This window comes from Heliangelus exortis, chromosome 22 (assembly GCF_036169615.1).
Source record: "Heliangelus exortis chromosome 22, bHelExo1.hap1, whole genome shotgun sequence".
NCBI lineage: Eukaryota > Metazoa > Chordata > Aves > Apodiformes > Trochilidae > Heliangelus > Heliangelus exortis.
Window position 1 is genome coordinate 7,809,321 of NC_092443.1, and position 21,856 is coordinate 7,831,176.

General features: G+C 48.8%; 1 protein-coding gene across 13 annotated transcripts in view; it reads right to left on the reverse strand.

Annotated features, from left to right (window-relative positions):
• The window catches only part of DAB2IP (DAB2 interacting protein), a 167,308-nt gene that overhangs the window by 18,280 nt on the left and 127,172 nt on the right, over positions 1 to 21,856 (reverse strand). For all 13 annotated transcript variants that reach the window (XR_011730240.1, XM_071766002.1, XM_071766000.1 and 10 more), the window contains 5 exons: positions 19,468 to 19,621; positions 14,441 to 14,539; positions 11,696 to 12,250; positions 3,360 to 3,504; positions 989 to 1,133 (listed from right to left, as the gene is read on the reverse strand). Coding sequence is in view for 12 of the 13 variants with exons in the window: in XM_071766002.1 (XP_071622103.1) it covers positions 989 to 1,133; positions 3,360 to 3,504; positions 11,696 to 12,250; positions 14,441 to 14,539; positions 19,468 to 19,621 (1,098 nt within the window). In the remaining variant the exon portion in view is untranslated. The remainder of the gene's footprint in view (positions 1 to 988; positions 1,134 to 3,359; positions 3,505 to 11,695; positions 12,251 to 14,440; positions 14,540 to 19,467; positions 19,622 to 21,856) is intronic.

Below are 21,856 nucleotides of genomic sequence, written 5' to 3' on the forward strand. Positions count from 1 at the left end.
TTCCCTTCCTGGGCTTGCAGGAGGGCACACTCACTTCCCTGGGAGATTATACATAATGAGTTTTCAGACCTCAACACAACAGCTGGAATAGGAGAAAAAATGAGAAATCCTTAATATCAAAGACTTCCTCCAATATTATTGTCAGTTGATGTTTTGCAGCAACAGTGTTGCTGCTAAATACATTAATAAAAACTAAGCCCAGGCTTCTAAGCAGGAAGACTCTAAATCCAGCAGGAAGATAAAAATTATCATGCTCTCATATGACCGAAACTAAAGTGTCTGAGGATGCCAGCAAGAAGCAGAAATAAAATAATTTTTATTTCTCCAAATAAAGAGTCATGAGCCCATTTTTTCCCCTTTCAGGTCATGTTTGCAGGCAGCATCTGTAACAGACCCACAGACTCCCATGTCCTGACCTGACAGCCACTGCCACAACAAGATATGACTACGTTATGCCTATCAGTTTTGCACATTCAGGCCTGTCCCAACCAGCTGCAAGAACCTTTACCCTGAGAATAAACAACTAGGAAATGCCTCCAACTGCATACCAGGCCTTGGGCCAAGAAGGCATCGAGCTCCCACCTCTGCCTCAGCAAGCACCCTGGGGCTGGGAGAGAAGGGTTAACCCAGAGGAATGCAGGATGCTGAGCCAAGCAGCAACCCAGGAGGAACAGCAGCCTCCTGGCTCCAGCTCTCAGCAACAAGAGAACATCTGCCTAAACAAAAGCTGCCTGTGCTGGTGCAGCTTCCTTGCAGGCAGGAGGAGTGCCCCAGGTCCTGCCTGCTGCAGGGAGGATTTCAAAACTTGGCCTTGATGCTCTGGGGAGGCAGGCAGAGCCCAGCTGCCTGATGCAGGCTGAATCCCTACATGAGCAGAAGATCCAGGACATACATTCCTGGCCTCTATTCCAGACTTTCCCCTTTATTCCCTGTCCCCTGCAGCTAGCTGGGAGCATGTGGAGAGGAGCCACACTCCCGGGACACCCACCAGTAGGAGTTGATGATTTTGCAGAAGGCCAACTCGCAGCACATTTTCAGGTTGCTCTGATGTTCAGGAAGATCCGAAGATGAACACTTACTGGGATCCACCTCACAATTTTCATCTGATTCGTACAGTGCCTTGATAAATTCCCCTGTAAAACAGACAGTGGGTGAGGGGGTTTGGAGACACGAGAGACGCAGCCTTCAAACAATTCTGTACCAAAGCCCCAGTGCCTGAGCAGTGACCCCATCCCAGCAGCTGACCAGAAGCCAGGCAAAGCAGGCAGTGGCTCCTGGGACAGGCTGTGTGCCCACCAGCTCTCAGGATCTCTGAGTGGAGCCAGGACCAGCCAGCACTGCCTTGGGAGCTCACAAAACAATCCAGCACACCCTGCAGAAAGGCACCCAGGGTCCCAATGAGCAGCTTGCAGCCCCCTTCCCCACCTGGCAGCTCTGCTTCTGTGGCTATGGGCTACTGCATCAGGACTGCACTGCCAAAAAACCCTCCTGCTTCCCCAGCCTGCCCCGACCCCCATTACACCAGCTCCAGAGATGCTCCCTTGGGCTAATCCAGTAGGATGTAGGCTGGCAAATTCTGTAATTATTTGTCAGATGGGCTGCTCCTGCAGACTGTGCCCTGGTGCTGGCAGGCCAGTGTGATTCACAGGAGAAGCAGGTAATTAAAAGAAAGAAACAATTTCCTTGGTTTATTTTGAGCCGACCATCACACAAAATCAAACTAAAACATTTCTCTGAGTTTCCCTGCACTCCTGTTTGCTGCCTGGCTGCTCTTCACCCTTGCATGGACTCACACTGGCTGTGCCAGCTCTTCACTCTTGTGCCCTGGCTACCTGGGCACAGACCCTGGCCACAGGGTCCTTCCCATTGCCTGGGGGTGACAGTCATCCATCCCTCTGAGCACAGAGCAGTGGCTGGGGAGACCAGGGGACAGGATGATGGGGATTCAGATGATGTGTTTAGCTAGGGACCTTTGCTTTGTTTTTCTTCTAATTCCAGCAGGTTTGCTCATTTCCTAGCTCCTGACCATCTTGGATTTTCCCATCCTCCTATTTTTTGCCCACTCTAGTCTGCATTCCTCCCCTATTGCCAAAACAGATTTTAATTATGTACTGGAGAGCTTCTCCAATGTATTTTCAGCTCTGCCAGGGAGCTCTGGAGCATCTCTGCTTGCCTGAAGGTGATGCCTGCTGTGATTATCTGGCCCTATTACTTGCTTGTGCTTCATGGTTTAAAGGAAAGTGCTCTGCTGTATTGTGTTACCTCCTGACACACAGATGAATCATTTCACTGATAAAAGGGTCTACACAGAATCAGCCCCTGGAACAGCGAGCAAGAACCGCAGGCTCCTCCTGTACTTGATGGAGGTGCCTTGGAAGCATTTGCATTGAGCCTGGAAAGGGGAATATTTCAAAATTCTCTGCCTTCATTTATCTCTTGGTTTTTTAGAAATATTATAAGGTAATCTACTTACAGACTTGCCTTCAAACAGAAAGCATTACAAGACATAAATAAATAATATCCCTTCCCTTATTCTTGTGGGCTATCTGTTGGTTTGACTGAACTTGCTCAACAGTTTCCACTTCCTCAACCTTGTCATTATTATGATCTTTATTATAAAGTATTTATGTTTCTTTGTTTCCTGCTAAAATTACACAAATCCAGTATTAGGAACCTAGCATCCTGAAAGATTAAACACATTAACAGAAACTCTCTAGCTGCCTTCAGTTGAGGTTCAGACATAAGGCTTTAAAGGCAGCATCTCCTCATCCTGTGCTGGCTGCACACAGCAAGGCAACAGCTCCTTCCTGACCTGCCCAGAAGCAGAAGCTCTAATTATTTTCATTTGCATCAAGAGAAATATTTTTGGAGCCATAAACATAGCACTTAAAAAACAAAACAAAACCCAGAAGGGTTCCCAGGGTGATCTGGGAGGCAACTCTCATCACTGGAACTTGGGAGATCTCAGATGAGTCAGCAGTGCTGCAAGGAACTGGGGGAGCATCTCTGGGGGGGGTGTTCAATCAGGGGAAGGATTCAATCAGCCTCTGTGACACTGCTGGTGTAGAGAGAGGCTTGGCAGGCAGCATAATGCCTCCAAATATCAGTTTGTTACCTCCTCTGAAAGCAGATTAAAGCAGTAACTCAGAGGTGACCTTCACCTGGGAGCAGAGAGCTGCCCGCTGCAGCCACACGTGTGCCCCCAGCTGGGACCCTGCTGCCACAGAAACCCTCCAGCAGGTAAATGCTGGTGCCACCCATGGCCATCAGGGCTCAACTGATGGTCCCCACCACACAGAGCACTCTGCAGCTTACAGCAGGACCTCCCTGGGTGTGAGTTGCCAACGCTCTGTACGTACCTAAGGCATCTTGCAAGTATTTCTGCCCCACCAGCTTCAGGTATTCTTCGATTGCTTTGGTGGCCAGTGTATTCTCCCTGAAAATGAGATGCTCATTCTCACCACAGCGATCAACTTCAGACATCATCAGGTCAGTCAAGAAATCCTGGAAAGCAAAGCCCATGGTAGGTCACCATGCACTGACAGACACTTTGTCCAGCAGAGCAGGCAGCCTCCCCTTCTCCAGAGAGGTCTCCCCTCCATAAGACACCAGAGGGAGTGGAGGTGCTGCACTGGTCCTGTGTGTGCACCCTGCCTTACTACCAGCCTGACTTTTCCTCCTGATTCTTCAACAGAAATAAATCCCTGGAGAGTCACACCCTTTGCAGCCCAAAAATGTATTCATTCCAGGCCCCACTACACTCTCCCCTCCATCAGTGTCAGCTTTTGGTTGGCTCTCACATTAGCCTCACATTTTCTGGGTGAAACATTTTCTCCACTGTTAAACTGGCTGCATTTGCTGTCTAACTGCACTGGTTGCAAAACAGGGATGTCACGGGCTGTGTCCCTTAGTTAGCAGCTGAGAAGCCTGAAATACACATCAGGATGCTCAATGCCCTATCTGCTTAGCATTCATTGAAATAAACAGCACTGCTACAGCATGTTTTGGGCACATTTTTTGTCTGAAGTCCACACAACCAAACACCATCCAATTTTATAATCCTCTGTGCTGCAGAGCAGTGGAAGGGGTGAGGAGGAGCAGACCACATGCTGAGAGCTGCCCTGAGCACCAGGCCAGGCTATGGAACTGCAAATTCTAACAGCAAAGCAGCACTTCAGACTGAGCTCCATGTCTGCTTCAGCAACACCCTTAACTGTTCAGAGAGGGTCCCTTAACTGATCAGAGAGGGTCATATTGCTACCCATGCATTCTGCTGAAAATCCACTGTGTGGTGTAACATTTAGTGTAAGATTTAGTGTGCTGTAGCTCACGTTAATGCAGGAGAAATGCTGTGCAGTTTTTCAGGTTAATACATATTCAGCTCCTGCCCTCTGCACCCACTGTTAAGGGGAAAAGAAGCTCTGGGCTCTTGCCCAGCTCCTGGCTGCCCTGGGTGCTGGAAGGTCGAGAAGCTCCCACCCAGCACCACTCACCTGGATGACAAAGGGAAACAGGCTGCAGCCACCATGAAAATCACATGCATTAAACCTCTTACTGCTTCCCCATGCAGAAGACAGAGCAACGCTGACATACAAATTCACTCCTACAACCAAGGGCACCTTTACTGCCTCCCTCTAAAACAAAATAATCTGCTCAGTAATAACCTTCCACTAAGAAATTCTCCTTCACTTGTCATGACCATACCAGATGTAACCTGCTCCTGGCAGGGGCATCCCAAGGCTGCCCTGCAGGGACCCAAGTCTTGTCCTTGCCATCCCCACACGTAACACAGCTCCCCCCAAAGCACTGTGACCGTGACCCAGCCTGCTCCAACCTGGACTGGAGACAGGGGACACTCAGGTCCCACTCCCTGACAGCAGCTGTCTGGGAGATTTGCAGGATAGGCCCTTTGCTCTGCTTCATTTTTCATGTGGATGCCTCTGCACTGAATGTTTAATGGAGGTTGAACAAACAACTCCACCTGAACTCAATGGACCAAAGTCACTTAATCCTTTGTTGTGCTTCTGTCCCAAAGGAAGATCCAGGCAGCAGACAGGTACCTCTGCACCTGAGAAGAGGGGAGGAGAGGAGAAGGGCTGGCACCTGCAGCACCCAACAGCCCCATCTCTCCCACCTTCCCACAAGTCTGTGGCTGGGACCAAACACACTGACATGATCCTCCCAGAAAAGCTTCAAAAAAACCCCAACAAACCAGAGGAAGAGCTTTGAGAAAAAGCAAAGTCACTTCCATTATTTCTTTAGCCAGAAGATGCCCTTCCTCAGACCCTGCTACATCTTCAATGCTCCAGAAGCTGCAGAGGCAAAAATCCCTCCTGGAAGCAAAGCACCTACCTCCCCCCACACTATTTTCTCTCATTCTGCCCCTTTTATCAGCCAGGCTGGAATGAAACCTTAAACGCCTGCTCAAATCCTGTTAGCTGCTATCTGGGTAACTCCATCACCTTTATCTTTCTGGGTCTCTCCCGGGGTATGTTTCAATTCCAAGCCACAGCTCAGGCTGACACAAGGTGCTGATTCTTAATTAGCAGCCACTGACCTTGGCTTTGCTTGATTCTTTTTCCTGTCACTTTCCCAACATACTAATTATCTCAGGAACACTGAGTTTTATAGCTTCTCTTAGCCAACCATTTGCTTCCCCCCCTCTTGTCAGCCCAGGCCTGGCTGCTGTGGGATGCAGGGCCAAGCTGCCATGTCCAACCCAACTGGAAGCCAGGGCTGCTGAGTGGTGGAAACCCAGGAGGAAGCTTTAGCCAGCAATAATGTGAATTTTGATGATTTTAGCTGATCTACAGAACACACTAAAATTCAAAATGAGGCAAAATTCCACTCTGTGACTCAACGCAAAGACAGAAAAGATCCCCCTGAGACCTCTGCTGCAAATGTTATCCCCTGTGGAGCACCTGCAGCTCAACAGTTGAGAAAATGATCCCTTGTCTCCAAAGAGAAAGCTGTGGAAATCCCAAAGAGCTCCATTATGGTGCAGCACTCAAAGCCAAGGCACAGCCTCATTAAGAATCCTGCTCCTGACCACTGGATGGAGGCAAGAGCCAGCAGACCCCAAAGCAGCCCCAGGCCAGGGCTCCTCAGTGTCCCCAGCAGGTCCAGCCTCCCCCTGGGCTGCCAAGCTGTACAAACCAGCCCCGAGATGCATCAGGGATAAAAACACCCACAGACAGAGTCCTTGAGTGAGTTCCTCTGCAAAGCCCACTCTCAGCAGCCCAGCAGAGCTCTGCAAGCTGCTGGAAAGGAGCCTCATCCCTGGGTCAGTTCCCAGGACATCCTGCAGATTTCTGTCCCACAGCCATCTTCCAGATTTTGTCTTCCCTCCACACATGAAAGCCACATGGGCTCTGGAGCACACGTCCAGTATCCCTGCCTGAAGTCCACCAGTAGCCAGCACTTGGAGGACACAAATGGAATGCAAATCCTTGCTGAATCCCTCTGGGGGCCTCACTCACCCACATACAAAGCTCTGAATAAAATGCAATAACTAAAGCCAATAAAACTCCCTGTTTCTGAGCAGCAGAGATCAGCAGGGGGTTGTTTTCAGTTAGGCCCCTGGCAATGGAAGAAAATAAGATGCTTTATTTCATTACATCAGAGTCGAAAGGGAAAGGAAAAGGTCTACAGTTAAAATTAAGGGCCGTGGCAATGTCCTTCAGGCTTGCTCCTGTGTTTATTTTAAGGATATTTACTTCAGACTGGCCACAGCTGACCCTGCTCAACTTCAGTCACTGCACATATGCTGAGAAAGAAGAGCAATTCATAAATAAATAAATTCAGAGCATGACAGCACTGGTTTCCAGCACTTCCCAAATAAACTAAGCATGAGCCCATGGCAGGATGTGCTATCCTAGGGCAGCTCCTTTGGTCCTCTAGAAATTCATGCAGGAGTTTGGCTGCCAGAGCAGCAGCTGGGTCCCAGCAGGAGGCAGAATCCTCTGCTCCATCTCAGGGCTCCAACACCTGGCATGGGACAGCCATGGCCTGAGCCTGGGCTTGCTCCATACCCCTCGCTTTGTCCCTCAAATGTCTCTGTTTACCTCTAGTGGAACCTAAAAACATCTCCATTTTTCCCTAGGTCTTCATCTGTTGAACCCCATGGCCTGGCCCATGGACCCCTCTGGGCTGGGGCTGACTGTTCCCAATATTGTAACTGACTGATGGGCAGACTGACTTTGAAATAATAAGGTTCTCCACATCACAAGCCTGATTAATAGGATTGACTTAACCTTAAGAGGATTGAATTGATAAAGGTAATAAGATTACTGCTTATTTCAAAGACTAGTCCAGAGCCCAGCTGGATTTTATGCAAAGGTGGAAGACAGGAGGGGTTGGTAGGGCTGTAGGTAGCAGGTGGACCAAGTGTCAGGACACAGCTCTGTGACACAGTTGCAGGGACAGGGACATCAGGCACTTGATGGTGCTGAGCTGTGCAAGGAGAGCACTGAGGGGGCAGTAACTGGGTCCTGGGCAAACAGTGGGAATCCAAGGGCCCCAAAAGCCAATTCTCCACCTTTCACCACCACACAGTTCCTCTGAGGGTCTGTGCTGGACACTTCTCTGCCAGGGAATGCAGTGATGCTCACTCCTTCGAGCACAGGAGATCATCCTCTACACTTCTGCCATTTTGTAATTCTCCTTGGCAAAAGGAGGTGAAGTGGCAACACAGAGGAATCTATGTCCAGCACCTTGCTGACAGCAATAAGAAAACCTGAGGGATACAACACTAACACCCTGGGGGACCACCAGATCCCAGACAGGAGGCTGAGAAACCACCCGACAGCCAGCACCCCAACCCTGGCACCTCAGAGCCAGAAGGGTCTGGGACCTCTCAGTCCCCTCCCTGATCTGGGACCTCTCAGTCCCCTCCCTGATCTAAGAAGTGACTTTCAGGCAGTGCTGGGTGATATCTGCACTTCAACTGGCACTGCCAGCTTTGACCAAGTGCCCCACACCTCCGAGGAGGGGAACGTGGACAGTTTCCATCAGGCTCACACAGGGGAAGGAAATACATCTACAGAGTGGAGGCAAATCCTTGCAGCATAAACAAACAGGGATACATGTTTATTTTTCACTCCATTCACAACACAATAAATATTTATTTCAAGTGAGCAGCTGGTTAGTTAGAGCTCTGTCTGATACTGGGTTTGATCTACCAACCATTTGGACAAAGGAGGGTTGTTTTAGATATATTTATGGTAATGAACTGAGCTCCAAAAGCTGTAAGACAGCCCTGAAACAAATCTAAGCATAGGAAATGTTCTGGAAACATCGAAAGTCACAATGGGTCTTGCTTTGGGAAGGATGCAGCCTGCCTATCCACAGCCACATCAGACAGGCCACATCAAGTCATGCTAATGGCAGGGCTGAGCACTCCCAGTAACACCAAGGATGGCAACAGAAATACTTCTAATTATGACTTTGTGTCTTTTATCCAGGGGTTGCAAAACACATGGAAATAGTCAGGCATCTCTCCACACCCTTCCAGGTAACTTTTCATCAAGTGCTCTCACTGAGAAGATTAAGCACACAAGTCAAGGGCAGATGCTGGGAGCCTGTGTCTCTGTTTGGCCATAAAAGTCCCTTCCTCTTTGGGCACAGCAATGCCCTTTCCTGCTTCCACCATGAGAGCTGAGTTAGTCCTGGATGTTTGTCAGACTTTCCCATGGGCTGAGGCAGCTCCTTCAGGCAGACTGTTTGCACTTTGAACTTTACCAAAACCCTTTTCCCCCTCCTCTCCACCCACCCACCTGCCTTGGTGGTTGGTTGGGCTTTCCAGGGTTGCCCCAATGCACACCAAGCCCTGGCACAGCACTGCAAGGATGAAGCTTTTCCCTTCCCCAACAGAAATGAAAGGAAAGATAGAGACTTTGACTCCAGAGAGGGCTTCCTGATTTCATTCCTCACCTCTTAATTTCTAATCTCTAGAATTTAGGAGCTTCAGGTAGTGACATTTCCATATTGCAAGGGAGCAAAGTGGGGTGTTGGATCATGGATCACCCTTCTGCCATCTGCAGGGCCTGGCTGTGGTGGGATCATCTGCCCAGCACCACATCCCACCTCCTCTCCTGCACGGGAAGCCTCTCCTGCTGCGTGGCTCTGGTGGACACATGTACCCAATTGTGCCTCATTAAGGGATTACACCGTATTTGCAGCAAATCACTACAGGAAAACAGGGCCTGAAACAGTGCAAGAGCAATTAGCTGCTAACAAGTCCTCACAGATAATCTACCGGACACTTCTTTCTCACTCCATCTGTAATTGCTGCTTTAGCACCAGCTACAGCAGCCAAGATCCACAAAAAAAAAAAACAAAACAACAACAACAACCTTTATCAGCAAAATACATTAGTGGTTGCTGATTGCCATGTCTGCACTCCTCGGGGCAGGGGAGAGCTCTGAAGAGGTCACTGGAAAGGCTGGTGGCAAGGCACAAGGATGGGGAACACACCTCCAGCCCAGGAGAGCTTCAGAGGGTCAGGGGAGGACAGGGGGGGAGGAGGGGGCACTGCCCCACACCCCCCACACCAGGGGTGCTCACCCCACTTCCTACAGCTCCAGCCTCCCCCAGCAGCACGCTGGTTCCTCAGCACCATCCCCACCCACTGTGGGCTCCTGCCCCACAGGGATCCATTCTGCTCCCCCAAGCCCCATTTCAGAGCCTGCTGTGACCTTCCTGGGGACATGGGTGTTTGACCCTCCTGCTCAGTGTCACCTCCCAGTGAGTGGGAACTCAGTGCTGGTTGAGTCTGGGCTGAAGGAGATGTGTCTGGGTGCACCCACGGCACCCAAGCAGGGTTGAGAGGTGCTCTCCTCTCCTGCTCACTGATTTTTATTTTTATTTTTTACCCTGTTGCTGCTTTTCCCTTTCTCTGCTTGTCCAACTCCTCTCCAAAGGATGCACCACCCGGTTCCCATGCTCCAATAACTCCTGTTGTTCTGACAGCTCTCTAAGCCCCGTGCTAATGCTGATGGCAGATGACAGGCAGGGAAAGGAGAAACTCCATTTTAGGGGGAAATTCATCAAGGCTGTTTACAGTTCGCTGTGTCCCCTGTGTAGTGCCTCTGGGATCTCGAGCACGGATGCAGATGCACGTCTAGAAACACACTTGCTCTCTCCAGAGCCTCTCCAGCACTGAGAAGAGGGAAAAGGCAGGAGCAGTGACAACAGCTCTCAGCCATGCCCACACATCATCCACAGTGACAGAGATCAGGGAGACACCAGAACTGTGTAAGCCACAGACAGGGTCTTTCATGGCAACGTTGCTCCAACAAAAGCCCTGGCACCAGTGTCACCAGGGCCATGGCAAAGGACAGCACAGCCCTGGTGCTGAGGAGAGGGACACCATGATGCTCTCCTTGTTTAACAGCTGAGTGTTTTTCCACACCTCATCAGTCACAATCACAAGCCACTCTGTCACACCAAGGGTGAGGCAGACAGGGGGACTGGGACCACTGTCCCCCTGCACCCCTGGGCTCTGCTCCCTGTGAGGCTTTAACCCGGGTATGTTCCCTGCCACCAAAGGTCCCCAGACTAACAATCCTCTCAGTGAGCTTTGCCTGCCTTGAACTAGATCAGGAGGCTGAGGCACTTCTCTGCTCGACAGATGGTACCTAAACCTAATCCAGGAACCCAGCCACGGTCCCAGGGAGCAGTGGCAGCTGCAGAGGAAGCAGAGCCTTGTGATTCCCCTAGGGTGAGGACTCAGACTCCTCTGCACAGCAAAAGCTTTGGAAATCTTGCTCTCCCACAGCTCCCCCCTGCAGAGTTCAGGGAGATGTTAACAGAGAGAAATGCTGATGTTTTAACTCCTGCAGTCCTGACACCTGCACTGCCCAAGTGCCACCTGGGGATGAAGGATGCTCTGCAGCAGACAGTGCACAGGACTCCATGCCCCAAGTGCCAGGGACCTCAGCACTTGCCAGTGCTCTCCAGTGCAGATGCTTCCAGCTCTGCTTACCCAGCCAGCACCCTCACACATCACAACCAGGAGTAAACCCCACTCTTGAGACCATGCAGGATGTTCAAAGTGGCCTACAAAAACTGGACCTCCACCACAGCACACGCTGGCTGGCATCAGCCCCCCAGCCAGCACTGCCTTTCACATTTGTGCCTGTTTATAAAGTAAGAGCTTGGCCCCTCAGCCTCCAGGAGGAGAGAGAAAGATCTCAATTGATATCTTGTGGTCCCACTGACTTCTTTGCTAATTACACAATTCACGCTGCACATGTTACCAACTTGTTTGTACTGAAAAGCAAAATTGGAATGTATTAATTGATGTGATAATTTCTGAAACCTAACACTGGAACCTGCTCCTGATGGTCTCTGATGGGATGCTATCCTAGAAGGTAGAGAATCATAGAATGGCTTGGGTTGGAAGGGACCTTAAAGATCATGAAAATCCAAACCCCTGCATGGGCAGGGACATCTCCCAGGTGATCACAAAGCCTCATCCAACTTGGCCTTAAACACTTCCAAGGAAGGGCATCAAAAACTTCTCTAGGCAACCTATTCCAGTATCCTGCCACTCTCATGATGAAGAATGTTTTCCTAATACCTAACCTAAATCTACCCCTTTTCAGTTTAAAACCATTACCCCCTGTCCTGTCACTACTCTCTCTGGTGAAAAGCCCCTCCCCAGCTTTCCTGAATGGGTGCCACAGGGTCTTACCTTGGCCTTGCCTGTGCTCTGCAGGATGTGCACCAGCGCGGACGCCATCTCCTCTTTGTTCTTGACGCTCAGCGAGGGCTCCAGCACGGAGCACAGCACCATGTAATTGTTGGTGATGTACTCAGCAAACTCTTTGTACATCTCCATGGGAAGAATGCTCATGCTCTGGTAGCGTGATTTGATGCGGATCATGGGCCCTGGGGACTTCCCCTTGCCAGGGTTGGGGCTGACCACCGGGTACCATTTCTCTACAAACTGCCGGCCCATGACAGAGCTGACAGGGATGTTCACTTGTCCAATGAAATTGGTCTTGTCTTTCTTCTTCTTCTTGTCAGTCTCTTTGTATAAGTGCACTGTAATGTTTTTGAGCGACGGGAGGTTATTAAATTCAAAGTGCTCCCCCCAAAATACATTATCAGTTTTCAATTTACAGGTAGTTCGTGCATAAAGAACATCATCCAGGCATAATTCACACAAGTACTTTTTCTTAGCTGGCAGATCCTTGGCTTCAATAATCCATAACTTTAACATATTCTCCACCCTTCTGCTGTTGTCCTGAAAAAAAAAGATGCAAAGAAAAAAAGGTCAATAAGAAAACCACAAAGCGAAGCACAACAAAACTTCAGATATGAGTTAATTATTTCGGATGTGCTAAATGAGCAGAGGCTTAATTGCATTTCATTTTAAGGAAATACTGGCTCTCAGGAATTTGCATAATAACCCTACTTATGGTAATTTTCCAAATATCACCGTGCTCTCCGTGTCTGTTGGTACCAATTAATATAAGGAACAAGGAAGATAAAACCCCTCTAAATCATAAATGTACCAGTTTCCATTCACTGCCACAAGAGCCTCAGAAGAAACCAAAAGAACCTCACCAATCATTACTGGGTTTTGCAAAACAGAAGCTGTTAACACCTGTCTCACAACCACCTCTTCTTTTAGCACAGCTGCTTTAGAGCAGCTCTGGAATACATTTTCTTTACTGTAACAGAGCAACAAGAAAGGGATCTGAACACCCACGCAGGGATCACCTCATCCATGGTTGGAATGCAACAACAACTGGCTGGGAAAGGTGCATTTACAAAACTTCACAGTCTTTTAGGGCAGAAGTCCAGAGAACCCAACTAAAATACTGACAGGAATCGTGGGAGACAGGGCAGAATTCTTTCCACAAGGGAAATTCAATTAAAAAACAGAAATTTGGTTTGGATTTCTTTTTTTAATCAACAGAGTAAAGGATACAGTGGATCCTTAAGAGCTCCCCAGCGATGCTGACCTCATCCTGGAGGAACATCCAGGGGTATTTGTTGCAGGGGTGACTTGACAGACAAAGCATTTGCAGCTGAAGTGCTGCAGGGATTCTGCAGTAACCTGTTTGCTTTGGAAACCCCTCTCTGGAACAGCAAGCACGGCTTGATCTGTGCAGCCCAGGAGTCTGGGCAGGAATGTTTCTGCTGGATATCCACAATGGGCTACTGTGGGTTCAGGAAGCACACACAGGAACTATACAAGAACACTGATTTCCTGACAGAATTATTAAGTCAGATACTGAGAGCTTATTGTCTATGAACTCAAACAAAGACAGCAAGTTAGCCATCAGTTAATGTCATCTCTTGAGATGATGGCACACTTCCAGATGAATTTCCAGTGATCACTGCACCTCAAAGTCATGGTGATGTGCCCAGCCCCAATCCACACTGCTGGGACCTTTCCCATGGCAGGTGTGACTACAAAAACCTTGCACAGCTCTTTCAGATCATTATTCCCAGGCTGCTGCATCTGGAGAGTCACTGAACTCCACACGCAGGAATACGCTGCAAGAGGCAGAGGTTCACCCCTCCCCTCTACTGCTCCCATTCTGATATTGAAGGAAATCTTTTATACTGACATTTGGCACTGTGCTGGGAACAATAAACTGCTACAGGGAGGGCAGCTTCAGCAACCCAACAGGCCAGCTCCTAACTGGGATGCAGTTGTGTGGCTCCGATGCCAGGAATTCATTTGCAGGATCCCATCTTTTGTGCTTTCTTTGATCAGCAGAAAAAGACTTGTTGATTGAGCTCATCAGTTGTCAAATCCTGCAGCTGATTAGTCCTGGTATTTGTTAGCTAACTCCAGTGCAGAGAGGGAGAAGCACCTGTAGATTTTAGCTTAGGATGTGCTTAGTCTTAGTGGGCCATAAAGCCATATAGTGGGTGTCCCTGTGTTCTAGAGAAGAGAAGGGCTTGTTTCTGCAGATCCCTAGGGAATGAGTTTACCTCAACTGCCTGGAGAAAGGAAAGCTACATCCCACTGTCACCTCAGGGAACATGCTGCCATGGGCACCTGAGTTTCTCCATCACTAAAGCAGACACTGCAAGTTCCACTGGAGTCTGAAGTATGACATGTGAACTCTTCAGACTGTTGTAACTTTGCTGGCAGCTTCCTGACATCTGTCCCAAAGCTTTTGGGAGGTGGAAAGTCCTGTGTAAGTGGCAAGTGTTATCAGTAACAGCTCTTTCAGGTCTGATCAATTCTTAGCAACAGCTGAAGCAGAATGTGCTGAGGAAAGAGGGGAAGAAATAATTGGCACTTGCCTGTAAATATAATCGTGGAAGAAAGCAATATGAAAAAAGGCTGACCCACAGTTACACTTACTCACTGAAATGACAATACGTCCCCTGCTGCTACTATGCACCAGGCTACAAAATGTAATAAGGAGGAACTGAACTCTTAAGAGAAGCAATTCCTCAAAGCCAGTACCTTATTTGGGTGCACGGCACGCCGCAGGTTTTCCATCCATTTATCTCGCTCTGCTGCAGAACGACACGAGAAGCACTTACTTCCTGATGAAGTCGTCACCTACAGGGAAAGGAACAGGATTATGTCTTGACCAGCACACTGCAGACTGATCTGGGGGGAGAGGGGGAGTTAGGAAAAATGCTAGTGGATTTTTTTATTTATTTATTTTTTAAATAAACAGCTTTACCCGAGCATGAAGCAACAGCTCCTAAGGCTGGTGGAAAAACAGGGTGACTCCGTATGTCACAGGAATAATCATGGAAGCAAATTCCAATTACTTCTCTTCCACACCAGAAAACACTAGATAATGGGCCCCATGCAAGCCACACTTAAAGCCACCAAGTTCCACAACTGAGGGAGTGCAAATCCTTAGATGAACTAAAGAAAAATTGCAACTACTTGGCATTCCTCCAGATTCCACCCAAAGCCTGTGACAGTAACAACCCATTCCTTGTTTTCAGCAGAACATCAGCTCTGGAAAGGCTGGCTTCATGCCTTCCCCCTTTGTGCCCTCTTGCTTCTGAAGACCATGCTGTGAAGAACTGGGGGTCAAGTACACAGCCCACAGAGCTGGCAGTGACATGTGCTGCAGCTCCCAGCCTGGCCAGAGGCACTCCAGTGCTCCCAGCATCTGCTCCCCAGCTGGACAGAACCAGGCTGGGGCTCCTGGACAAGGAGCTGGCCCATGCAGAGCCTTCCTTTCACCCCTCACACTTCCAGTGTAACTCCTGCAGTATTTGCATGACTTTCTCTGACCATCAGGACTTCATAGCCAGGTTTGGAAGAAACACACCCAAAGCAGTGACATTGCCAGTGGTGCAAATGCCCCTTATTCATCACATCCCTGTGACAACAAGGAAACTCAACCCTGCAGAGACCACCAAAGCAGCCCCTGCCCAGCAGCCCCAGGGTGGGAGGCACCAAACATTTCTTTCTACCTAAAGAAAGAGGTCTAAAAGGTCCATAGCTCTCTGCATCTGCTCACATACACGTATCCCTAAAGCTGCTATCTCCTCCAGGCTCTGCTGGCAAACTGATGGACCAGCACTGTGGAACCATGAAGTCCTCCACCAGCTGTTCTGCCCTTCTCTGAATTTGGTGACATCCAGTAATTCTTTATGTACCTCTCTGTACAGGCCAAACACATCTGGCCAGTACTTTAAATCACTCCCCTCTGAGCTTCATCTCCACCAGCCTCAAGCTGCAGCATTCTTGGTGAGTACTTTATCATCTCACAGGGTTTGTGTTTACACACTGCTCACTGGGTTATCTGCTTCTGGGAGACACAATCTCCTTTAATTTCATGTATCTCTCAGGAGCCTAACCTGTTCTTACAGCAGAGCTGGCACGAGCTGAGATTTGTCATTAGTGAACCTCAACGAGGAGCTGAACACATTCCTCCCTTTGAACACAGACATCACCTAACCAGCACGGAATGACAAGAGGCCTCTCCTGTCTTTACACAGCAAATTGAAGACATCTTCCAACCCTCAACATTCCTTCAGGAAGACACTTTCCTCTGTCCTTTCATCCTCTCCTGTAAAACTGTGTATTCTTCTGAGCACAAGTTATCTTCTATTTCCAAGAAAGACCCCAGTAGCATGGTCCTTCCAGCATCCATTAATGTTTCAGAGTACTTCCAGCTCCTTCAATGTTTGCCCCACCAAGCTGGCCTGCTTCACCTCATGTTTGCTGCTGCAGATGCTCTTCTGAAGCTCCATTTTCTTATCACACTTAAGTCAACATATTATCATTGGGTTATCGTGGTAAAACTTACAATTCAATCCCAAAGCAATTAAATAATCATTCAAAACCTAAAAAAACTTTAACTGTTGAGATAGAATGGGAAAATCCTCACGTATCAGACACAAAGTCCTCTTGAACTTGGGACTTGAAGGTCACATCTGCTCTGTGTGATCAAAAATGCTAATTTTTCCCCAGGTCTGCTGGAATCACACTCCAGCATTGAGCTCTGACCTAAACATGGTAATAATGATCTTCATGAGATATTCATTACCTTGATAAAGAGAGTATTCTGGTCTCATCAAGATTTTGAATATGCTAGAATACTATTAACGTATAGGATAAACATAACGAATAAAACTTATTAATTTCTAAAGTATTACTTATTCATATTCATTATCCACAGTCCCCGAATGGGTGATCTCTTAAGCCAGACAAAATCTTGTTGGTTTTAGGAATGTTTCAGGTATAGAATGGGTTCCTCCAAGTGCACTCTAAGGAATCTCACAGGAGTAGAAGATTGTAACTGAGCTACAGAATCTGCTTCACTCAGTGTCCCAATGATTTTCCAAGGCTGAGCAAGGGCTGGAGCTGATGACAGCCACCACACCCCGTGCAAACCAGTGCTACCAGCACCTGCACAGCTGGACCAGTGAGCAGAGAGAAATTCAGCTCCAACAAACTCCCCCATGCTCCAGCAAGGCCAGGATGAGAGGACACTGTTCCAGGTGCAGTGGAGTGAGTGCAGCCCAGCAGCAGCTTTGTCCCTCAGCACATCCCCCAGCACTGCCCTGTGCCAGCCCTGGCACCAGCTCTGCAGCAGGACAGGACCCTGCTCTGCCAAGGCAGATGCAGAACCTTAGGTCCCACCTTCCCTGCCTGGCCCAAGGCACTGGGACCCCACAAACAGCAGAGCCAGGAATAGGCTCTGGGAATCTGGACTCAGATGCCTGCTGTGGATTGAGCCCCTGCAGCACGTGCGGTGGCACTGGGTGACTGTGCTGCCTGGGAGGTCCCAAAGAGAGAGAAGATGTCAAGCAACTTTAAAAAAAAAAAAATCAATGAAGAAACCAAGTAAATACCAACTGCCAAGTACTCAGCAAGTCAGAAAAAAAAGCAAGTTTCATAGAACTCAATAAGCAGGAGAAGCCAAAGGCAGGGTCAGAAGCAGCTGTGGTGTTACTGCTGAGCCCCAACCCTGGCAGGGCCCAGCAGAGCCAAGCACTCAGCTCCAGCACATCCTAATGCAGGTCAGTCAGCCAAAGGAAAGAAACCTTCACACAGCCAGCTCCCTCCAAACGAGCCACTTGGGTTTTTTCCACTGCAGATGGCCTTGGCATCTCTTGCTTTTGTCTCTGTTTGGGTGCACTGCCAGTTCTCCCTCTGAACCTGCCCTCCTCAGCGCGGTTCCATCTGCAGCCATGTCAAATCCTGCTGTCTTGTTCCCTGAGCCACCAGGCTGCTGCTGCAGCTCAGAGGAGGAGGACCTGTGACCTGCCATTTCTCACCCTGCCCCTTCTGGGACGCCTGGACCACCATCAGCTTCTGGAAAAGCTGCTGCATGCTGTTGCTGAGGGACCCTGGAGAGCACACTGAGCCAAGCACCAATGCCCATATGAGAACTACCAGACACCAGGAGGATGGCAGTGGCAGTGGAAGCACTTTCCTCAGAACCCCACCACAAGGAGAAGGTTGTTGTGGATCCATTGTACAGAAAATGTCCTGGGTTCCCCTCCTCTCCGTGACCCCAGCAGTAACTTCTCTTTTGACATTTCTTAGTCAGGGCTCCTTTCCCAGGACATCAGCTGAGCTGTTCACTCTTCAGTGCTCCCACACACAGGAGTGGCATCAGCTTCAGCTTTCCTTCAGCCTTGTGCAGACTTCAACCAGAGCATTCCCAGTCCCAGGCCACAGGAACCACCACAGGTTTTACTGCTCTTTGCTGGGCTCAAGAGCCCAATACCCACCCAGGATCCTGAGAGATCTGCAAACTCACATCAGTGCCAACCTCACCCCGAATCTGAGAGAGGCTCTCTGGAGACACAAGACCAAGGCATTAACATGCAAGGCCATTTAGCTCTCACCTCAGCCCTTCCTGCTGGAGCTTGCTGATGAGTAACCATCAGTCACAAATCAATGTCCCTTTTGTTTTCTGGCATTCTTCCTTTCCCCTGCAGGATTTGCAGAACAGCAATTAACATGTTCTTTTTTTCCCTATGTGACTCTTCTTTACCCAACTCACTTAAATAAAATTTTCTTTCTTGTTACAAGTGTAACGCCTCTCTCACCCAACTTTCTACAAGTACTGTTCATGTCTCTTCCTCTGCTCTTATGAGCTGAACAGAATTGGTAAACAACTCCCATATTATGGATGTCACATATATTTTCCATCTAGCTTCATTTTATCTTTCTTGAGTGCAACGTAATAGAGGCCACATAATTTACAAAACTGTTCTGACCCTGACCTGCTGTTCCAAACCAGCCTGAAGTCCCAGCACCCCCCTCCAGCACAACCTAACCATGGGTACATGGGCTGCTCTTGCACGTCCAAGTACAAACAGGTTTCCTTCACAGAAACACAAGTATTGACCACCTGATTACTGCAAGAAAAACATTTCCCAGTTCTACATCCAGCCACTGCCATAAGCAATAATACTTTGCTATCCATGATGCAGGACAAATGATCCCCAAGACATAGTATATCGAATTATCCAACTCCAGACTGCTTTGCACGTGTCCTACCACCTCCTGCTAGTGCAGACCTCACCACATGCCACAGCAGATGTTGAAAAAATTTTGAAATACTCACAGATTTTTCTATTTACCCAAACAAGCGAAGCTTTTTAGACCAAGTCCCCAACACTCCCACGGACAACAGCAGGATATCTTTGTGACCACCTAAAATGCCTTTGTGAGCACTGAGTAGGGATTAGCAGTTCCTGGTATCTGTATGAACATAAACTACATGTTTATGCCCTGCTAATACACAGCCCTAAGTAGCTCAGTGCCAGAGCCAGCAGCAAGCTCTGCTGCCACAATGGTGACGAGGCAAAGAGCTCACTGCTGATTCTGTGGGTATGATCCTTCTCAGAGAGATGGAAGTATTTTTCTGCTCATGAAATGGTCTTTGTGCAGCAATTCAGAGCAGAAACATTTTATAACAGTGAATGCCCAAGATGCAGCCCCATACTTGGCTCCCCACCATGGGCAGGAATGGCCCCCAGGGCCAGAGAAAGGCTCCTTACCTCAAAGCAATAGTCTTGTCCCAGGATGCTGCTGTGGACTGGCTTGATGACCACTTCCTCCTCCATGCTGAGATCCAGAGCCTCAACAGCACTACTAGGACTGAGCAAAGACTCGTGGGAGCGCGATTCTTTCAGCCTCGGCATTAGATGGGATCTAGAGGGAAAAAAGCCATGGAATCAAACTCGGGTGCAGTCAGGATGACATTATTAGAGGTCTGTAGGCTGTAGGTCTCTTGCCCAGCTGCATACATCCTTAAATGCCCATCACACTGACATGAGACCTCCCAGGAATGCCCCACCACAAGTGGACAAGGGAGGCTGACCCATGCAGGCTGCTGCACTCCTTGGTAGAGGAGCTGGGCCTGATGGTGCTGAGCACCAGCTGCTAGCACAGGAATGTTGACAAGTGCCAGTGACCCCTTTAGCACCCCATTCCATGTTGTTTTGCAGCACCCAGACCCTCCCAACAGTAGAATTTACAGGCAAATGGGGAAGAACTACTGAAACATCCTTTTAAAACCCCAAAATGTGTTCTGCCAGTGCACACTGAGCATACCAGGGCAGATGCCACCCCTCCTCCCCACCAAACCCACCCATACCAGGGACATAGCTTGGATCTGCTCTCTGTAACCCGAGGGCTCGTGTGCTCTCTGCAGTTGTTACACACATCCCCAGGATGGGGCCAGTGTGGAAAATAAGGCCATGATAGCCCCATCGATCGATCTAAATGCTCTGGAGTCCCACAGGCAGCATTTAGCAGCAGGGAGCCCACAGCCAGCGAGCAGCACAGCATTTTCCAGACAGCCAATACAATCAATGGTGCTGGAACTCTTAAAGTAAAACCAGAGAGCCCAAGGTGGAAAAAGAAAAGAGAAAGATCGCTAGGGACCCCCAGGGAAAATAGAGCAAAACCATAAAGTGGCACAGGAAAGAAAAAACGACTCAAGAGGAAAGGGAGCAGATGCCTTCTCTATAGCCTGTGTCATGCAAAGTGTTCCTGGGCCAGCCAGCTCTGACCCCAGCACCTCTGATCTTTAAAACCTCTGGCAGGCACTTTAGGGTCTTTTAAGGGGACCACGAGTCCCTCTGTCTACAGAGAGAGCACGACGCCTTCCTCAAAGGCACAGAAGGACAGGAGCAAGGGGAGGCTGAGATATTCTCAGCACAGACTCAGCTGAACAACAATGCTCCCACTGTACTCTCAGATTGCTCCGCGTGTGTGTTGAGTTTTGTCATTCTCTAGAGTAAAGCAGACCAAAACACAGAGAAATGTCAACAGTGCAAGCAAAATGCAGCGAATGACACACCCAGCTGAATCTAGAAAAGAGCCAAAAGAGATGCTAAGATAAACAGCAGTGGAAGATAAGCAGGTGCTTCTCTACATTTGCCATTAAGATTCATGCCATCAGGAACCCCCAGGTGATAACTGCTCAGCCCATAGCTGGGTTCTCCAGCAGAGCATGCTAAATGGGCAGCTCAGGAGGCTGCAGGCCAGCCTCCTCCTCCCAGCAGGATGACAGCCTGGGGACACGCTGCCTGCCAAGGGCTCCCTGGCAGCACCAGCTCCAGACACCTCCCTTTATCTGCTGGGGCTGACGGCCAGGCCCAGCTGTGGTGGTACCTGAGAAGGCATCTGCAGAAACCCAGCCTACAACACTGCAATCTTTTCTTGGGGGGACAACCACCAGCCCTGTGCAGGATCAGAAGCAAAAGGCTTTCCATCCCATTAGTGAGTCTCTAAGCTGCCCACTCACCCCATATCTCTGTGGTGAATAAATTGATCTTTAGGAACTGAGTCATTTCCCAGTACTTTGAGGCAATTTTACACTATTTCCACAGAAAAGGGTCCGTATCCTTTCCCTCTGAATGCTACTGTAAATTAGCTCTGATACAGGCAGACAGATCAAGCTACCTCTGGACACTGAGTGCAGAACTAATACCCAGCAGCTCAAGAACTGACAACACAGCTGCTCACCAGGCCCTGATAAGCCCAGAATCAAGGCATTTATGGTAAATCTTATTTCCATACTTTAGAGATGACATTAGAAAAGGTAAGTAACCAGAAACTTGCAATCTTGTGTGGCAACCCTAAATAATTAGTAATCTAACTCTACAACTCAGGAACGTTACACTCTAACACACACATGTGCATCACTGAGCTGGACTGCTTCATGCTGGCCTGAGAGTTCTTGTTAAAAATAAAACAAAACAAGGCTATTTTTCATTTAAAACTACTGCAGCTGCAAGGCCATGGGTGGGAGTGCAGATGTGCAACACAAGAACCACCAAGGGAGAGTTTCTCAGGACAGATGATGTTCTCACCAGATTCAGCAAATGTGTATTTATATTTCTCTATACTCTGCCATATGCCTCTGGGAATCCTAAAATT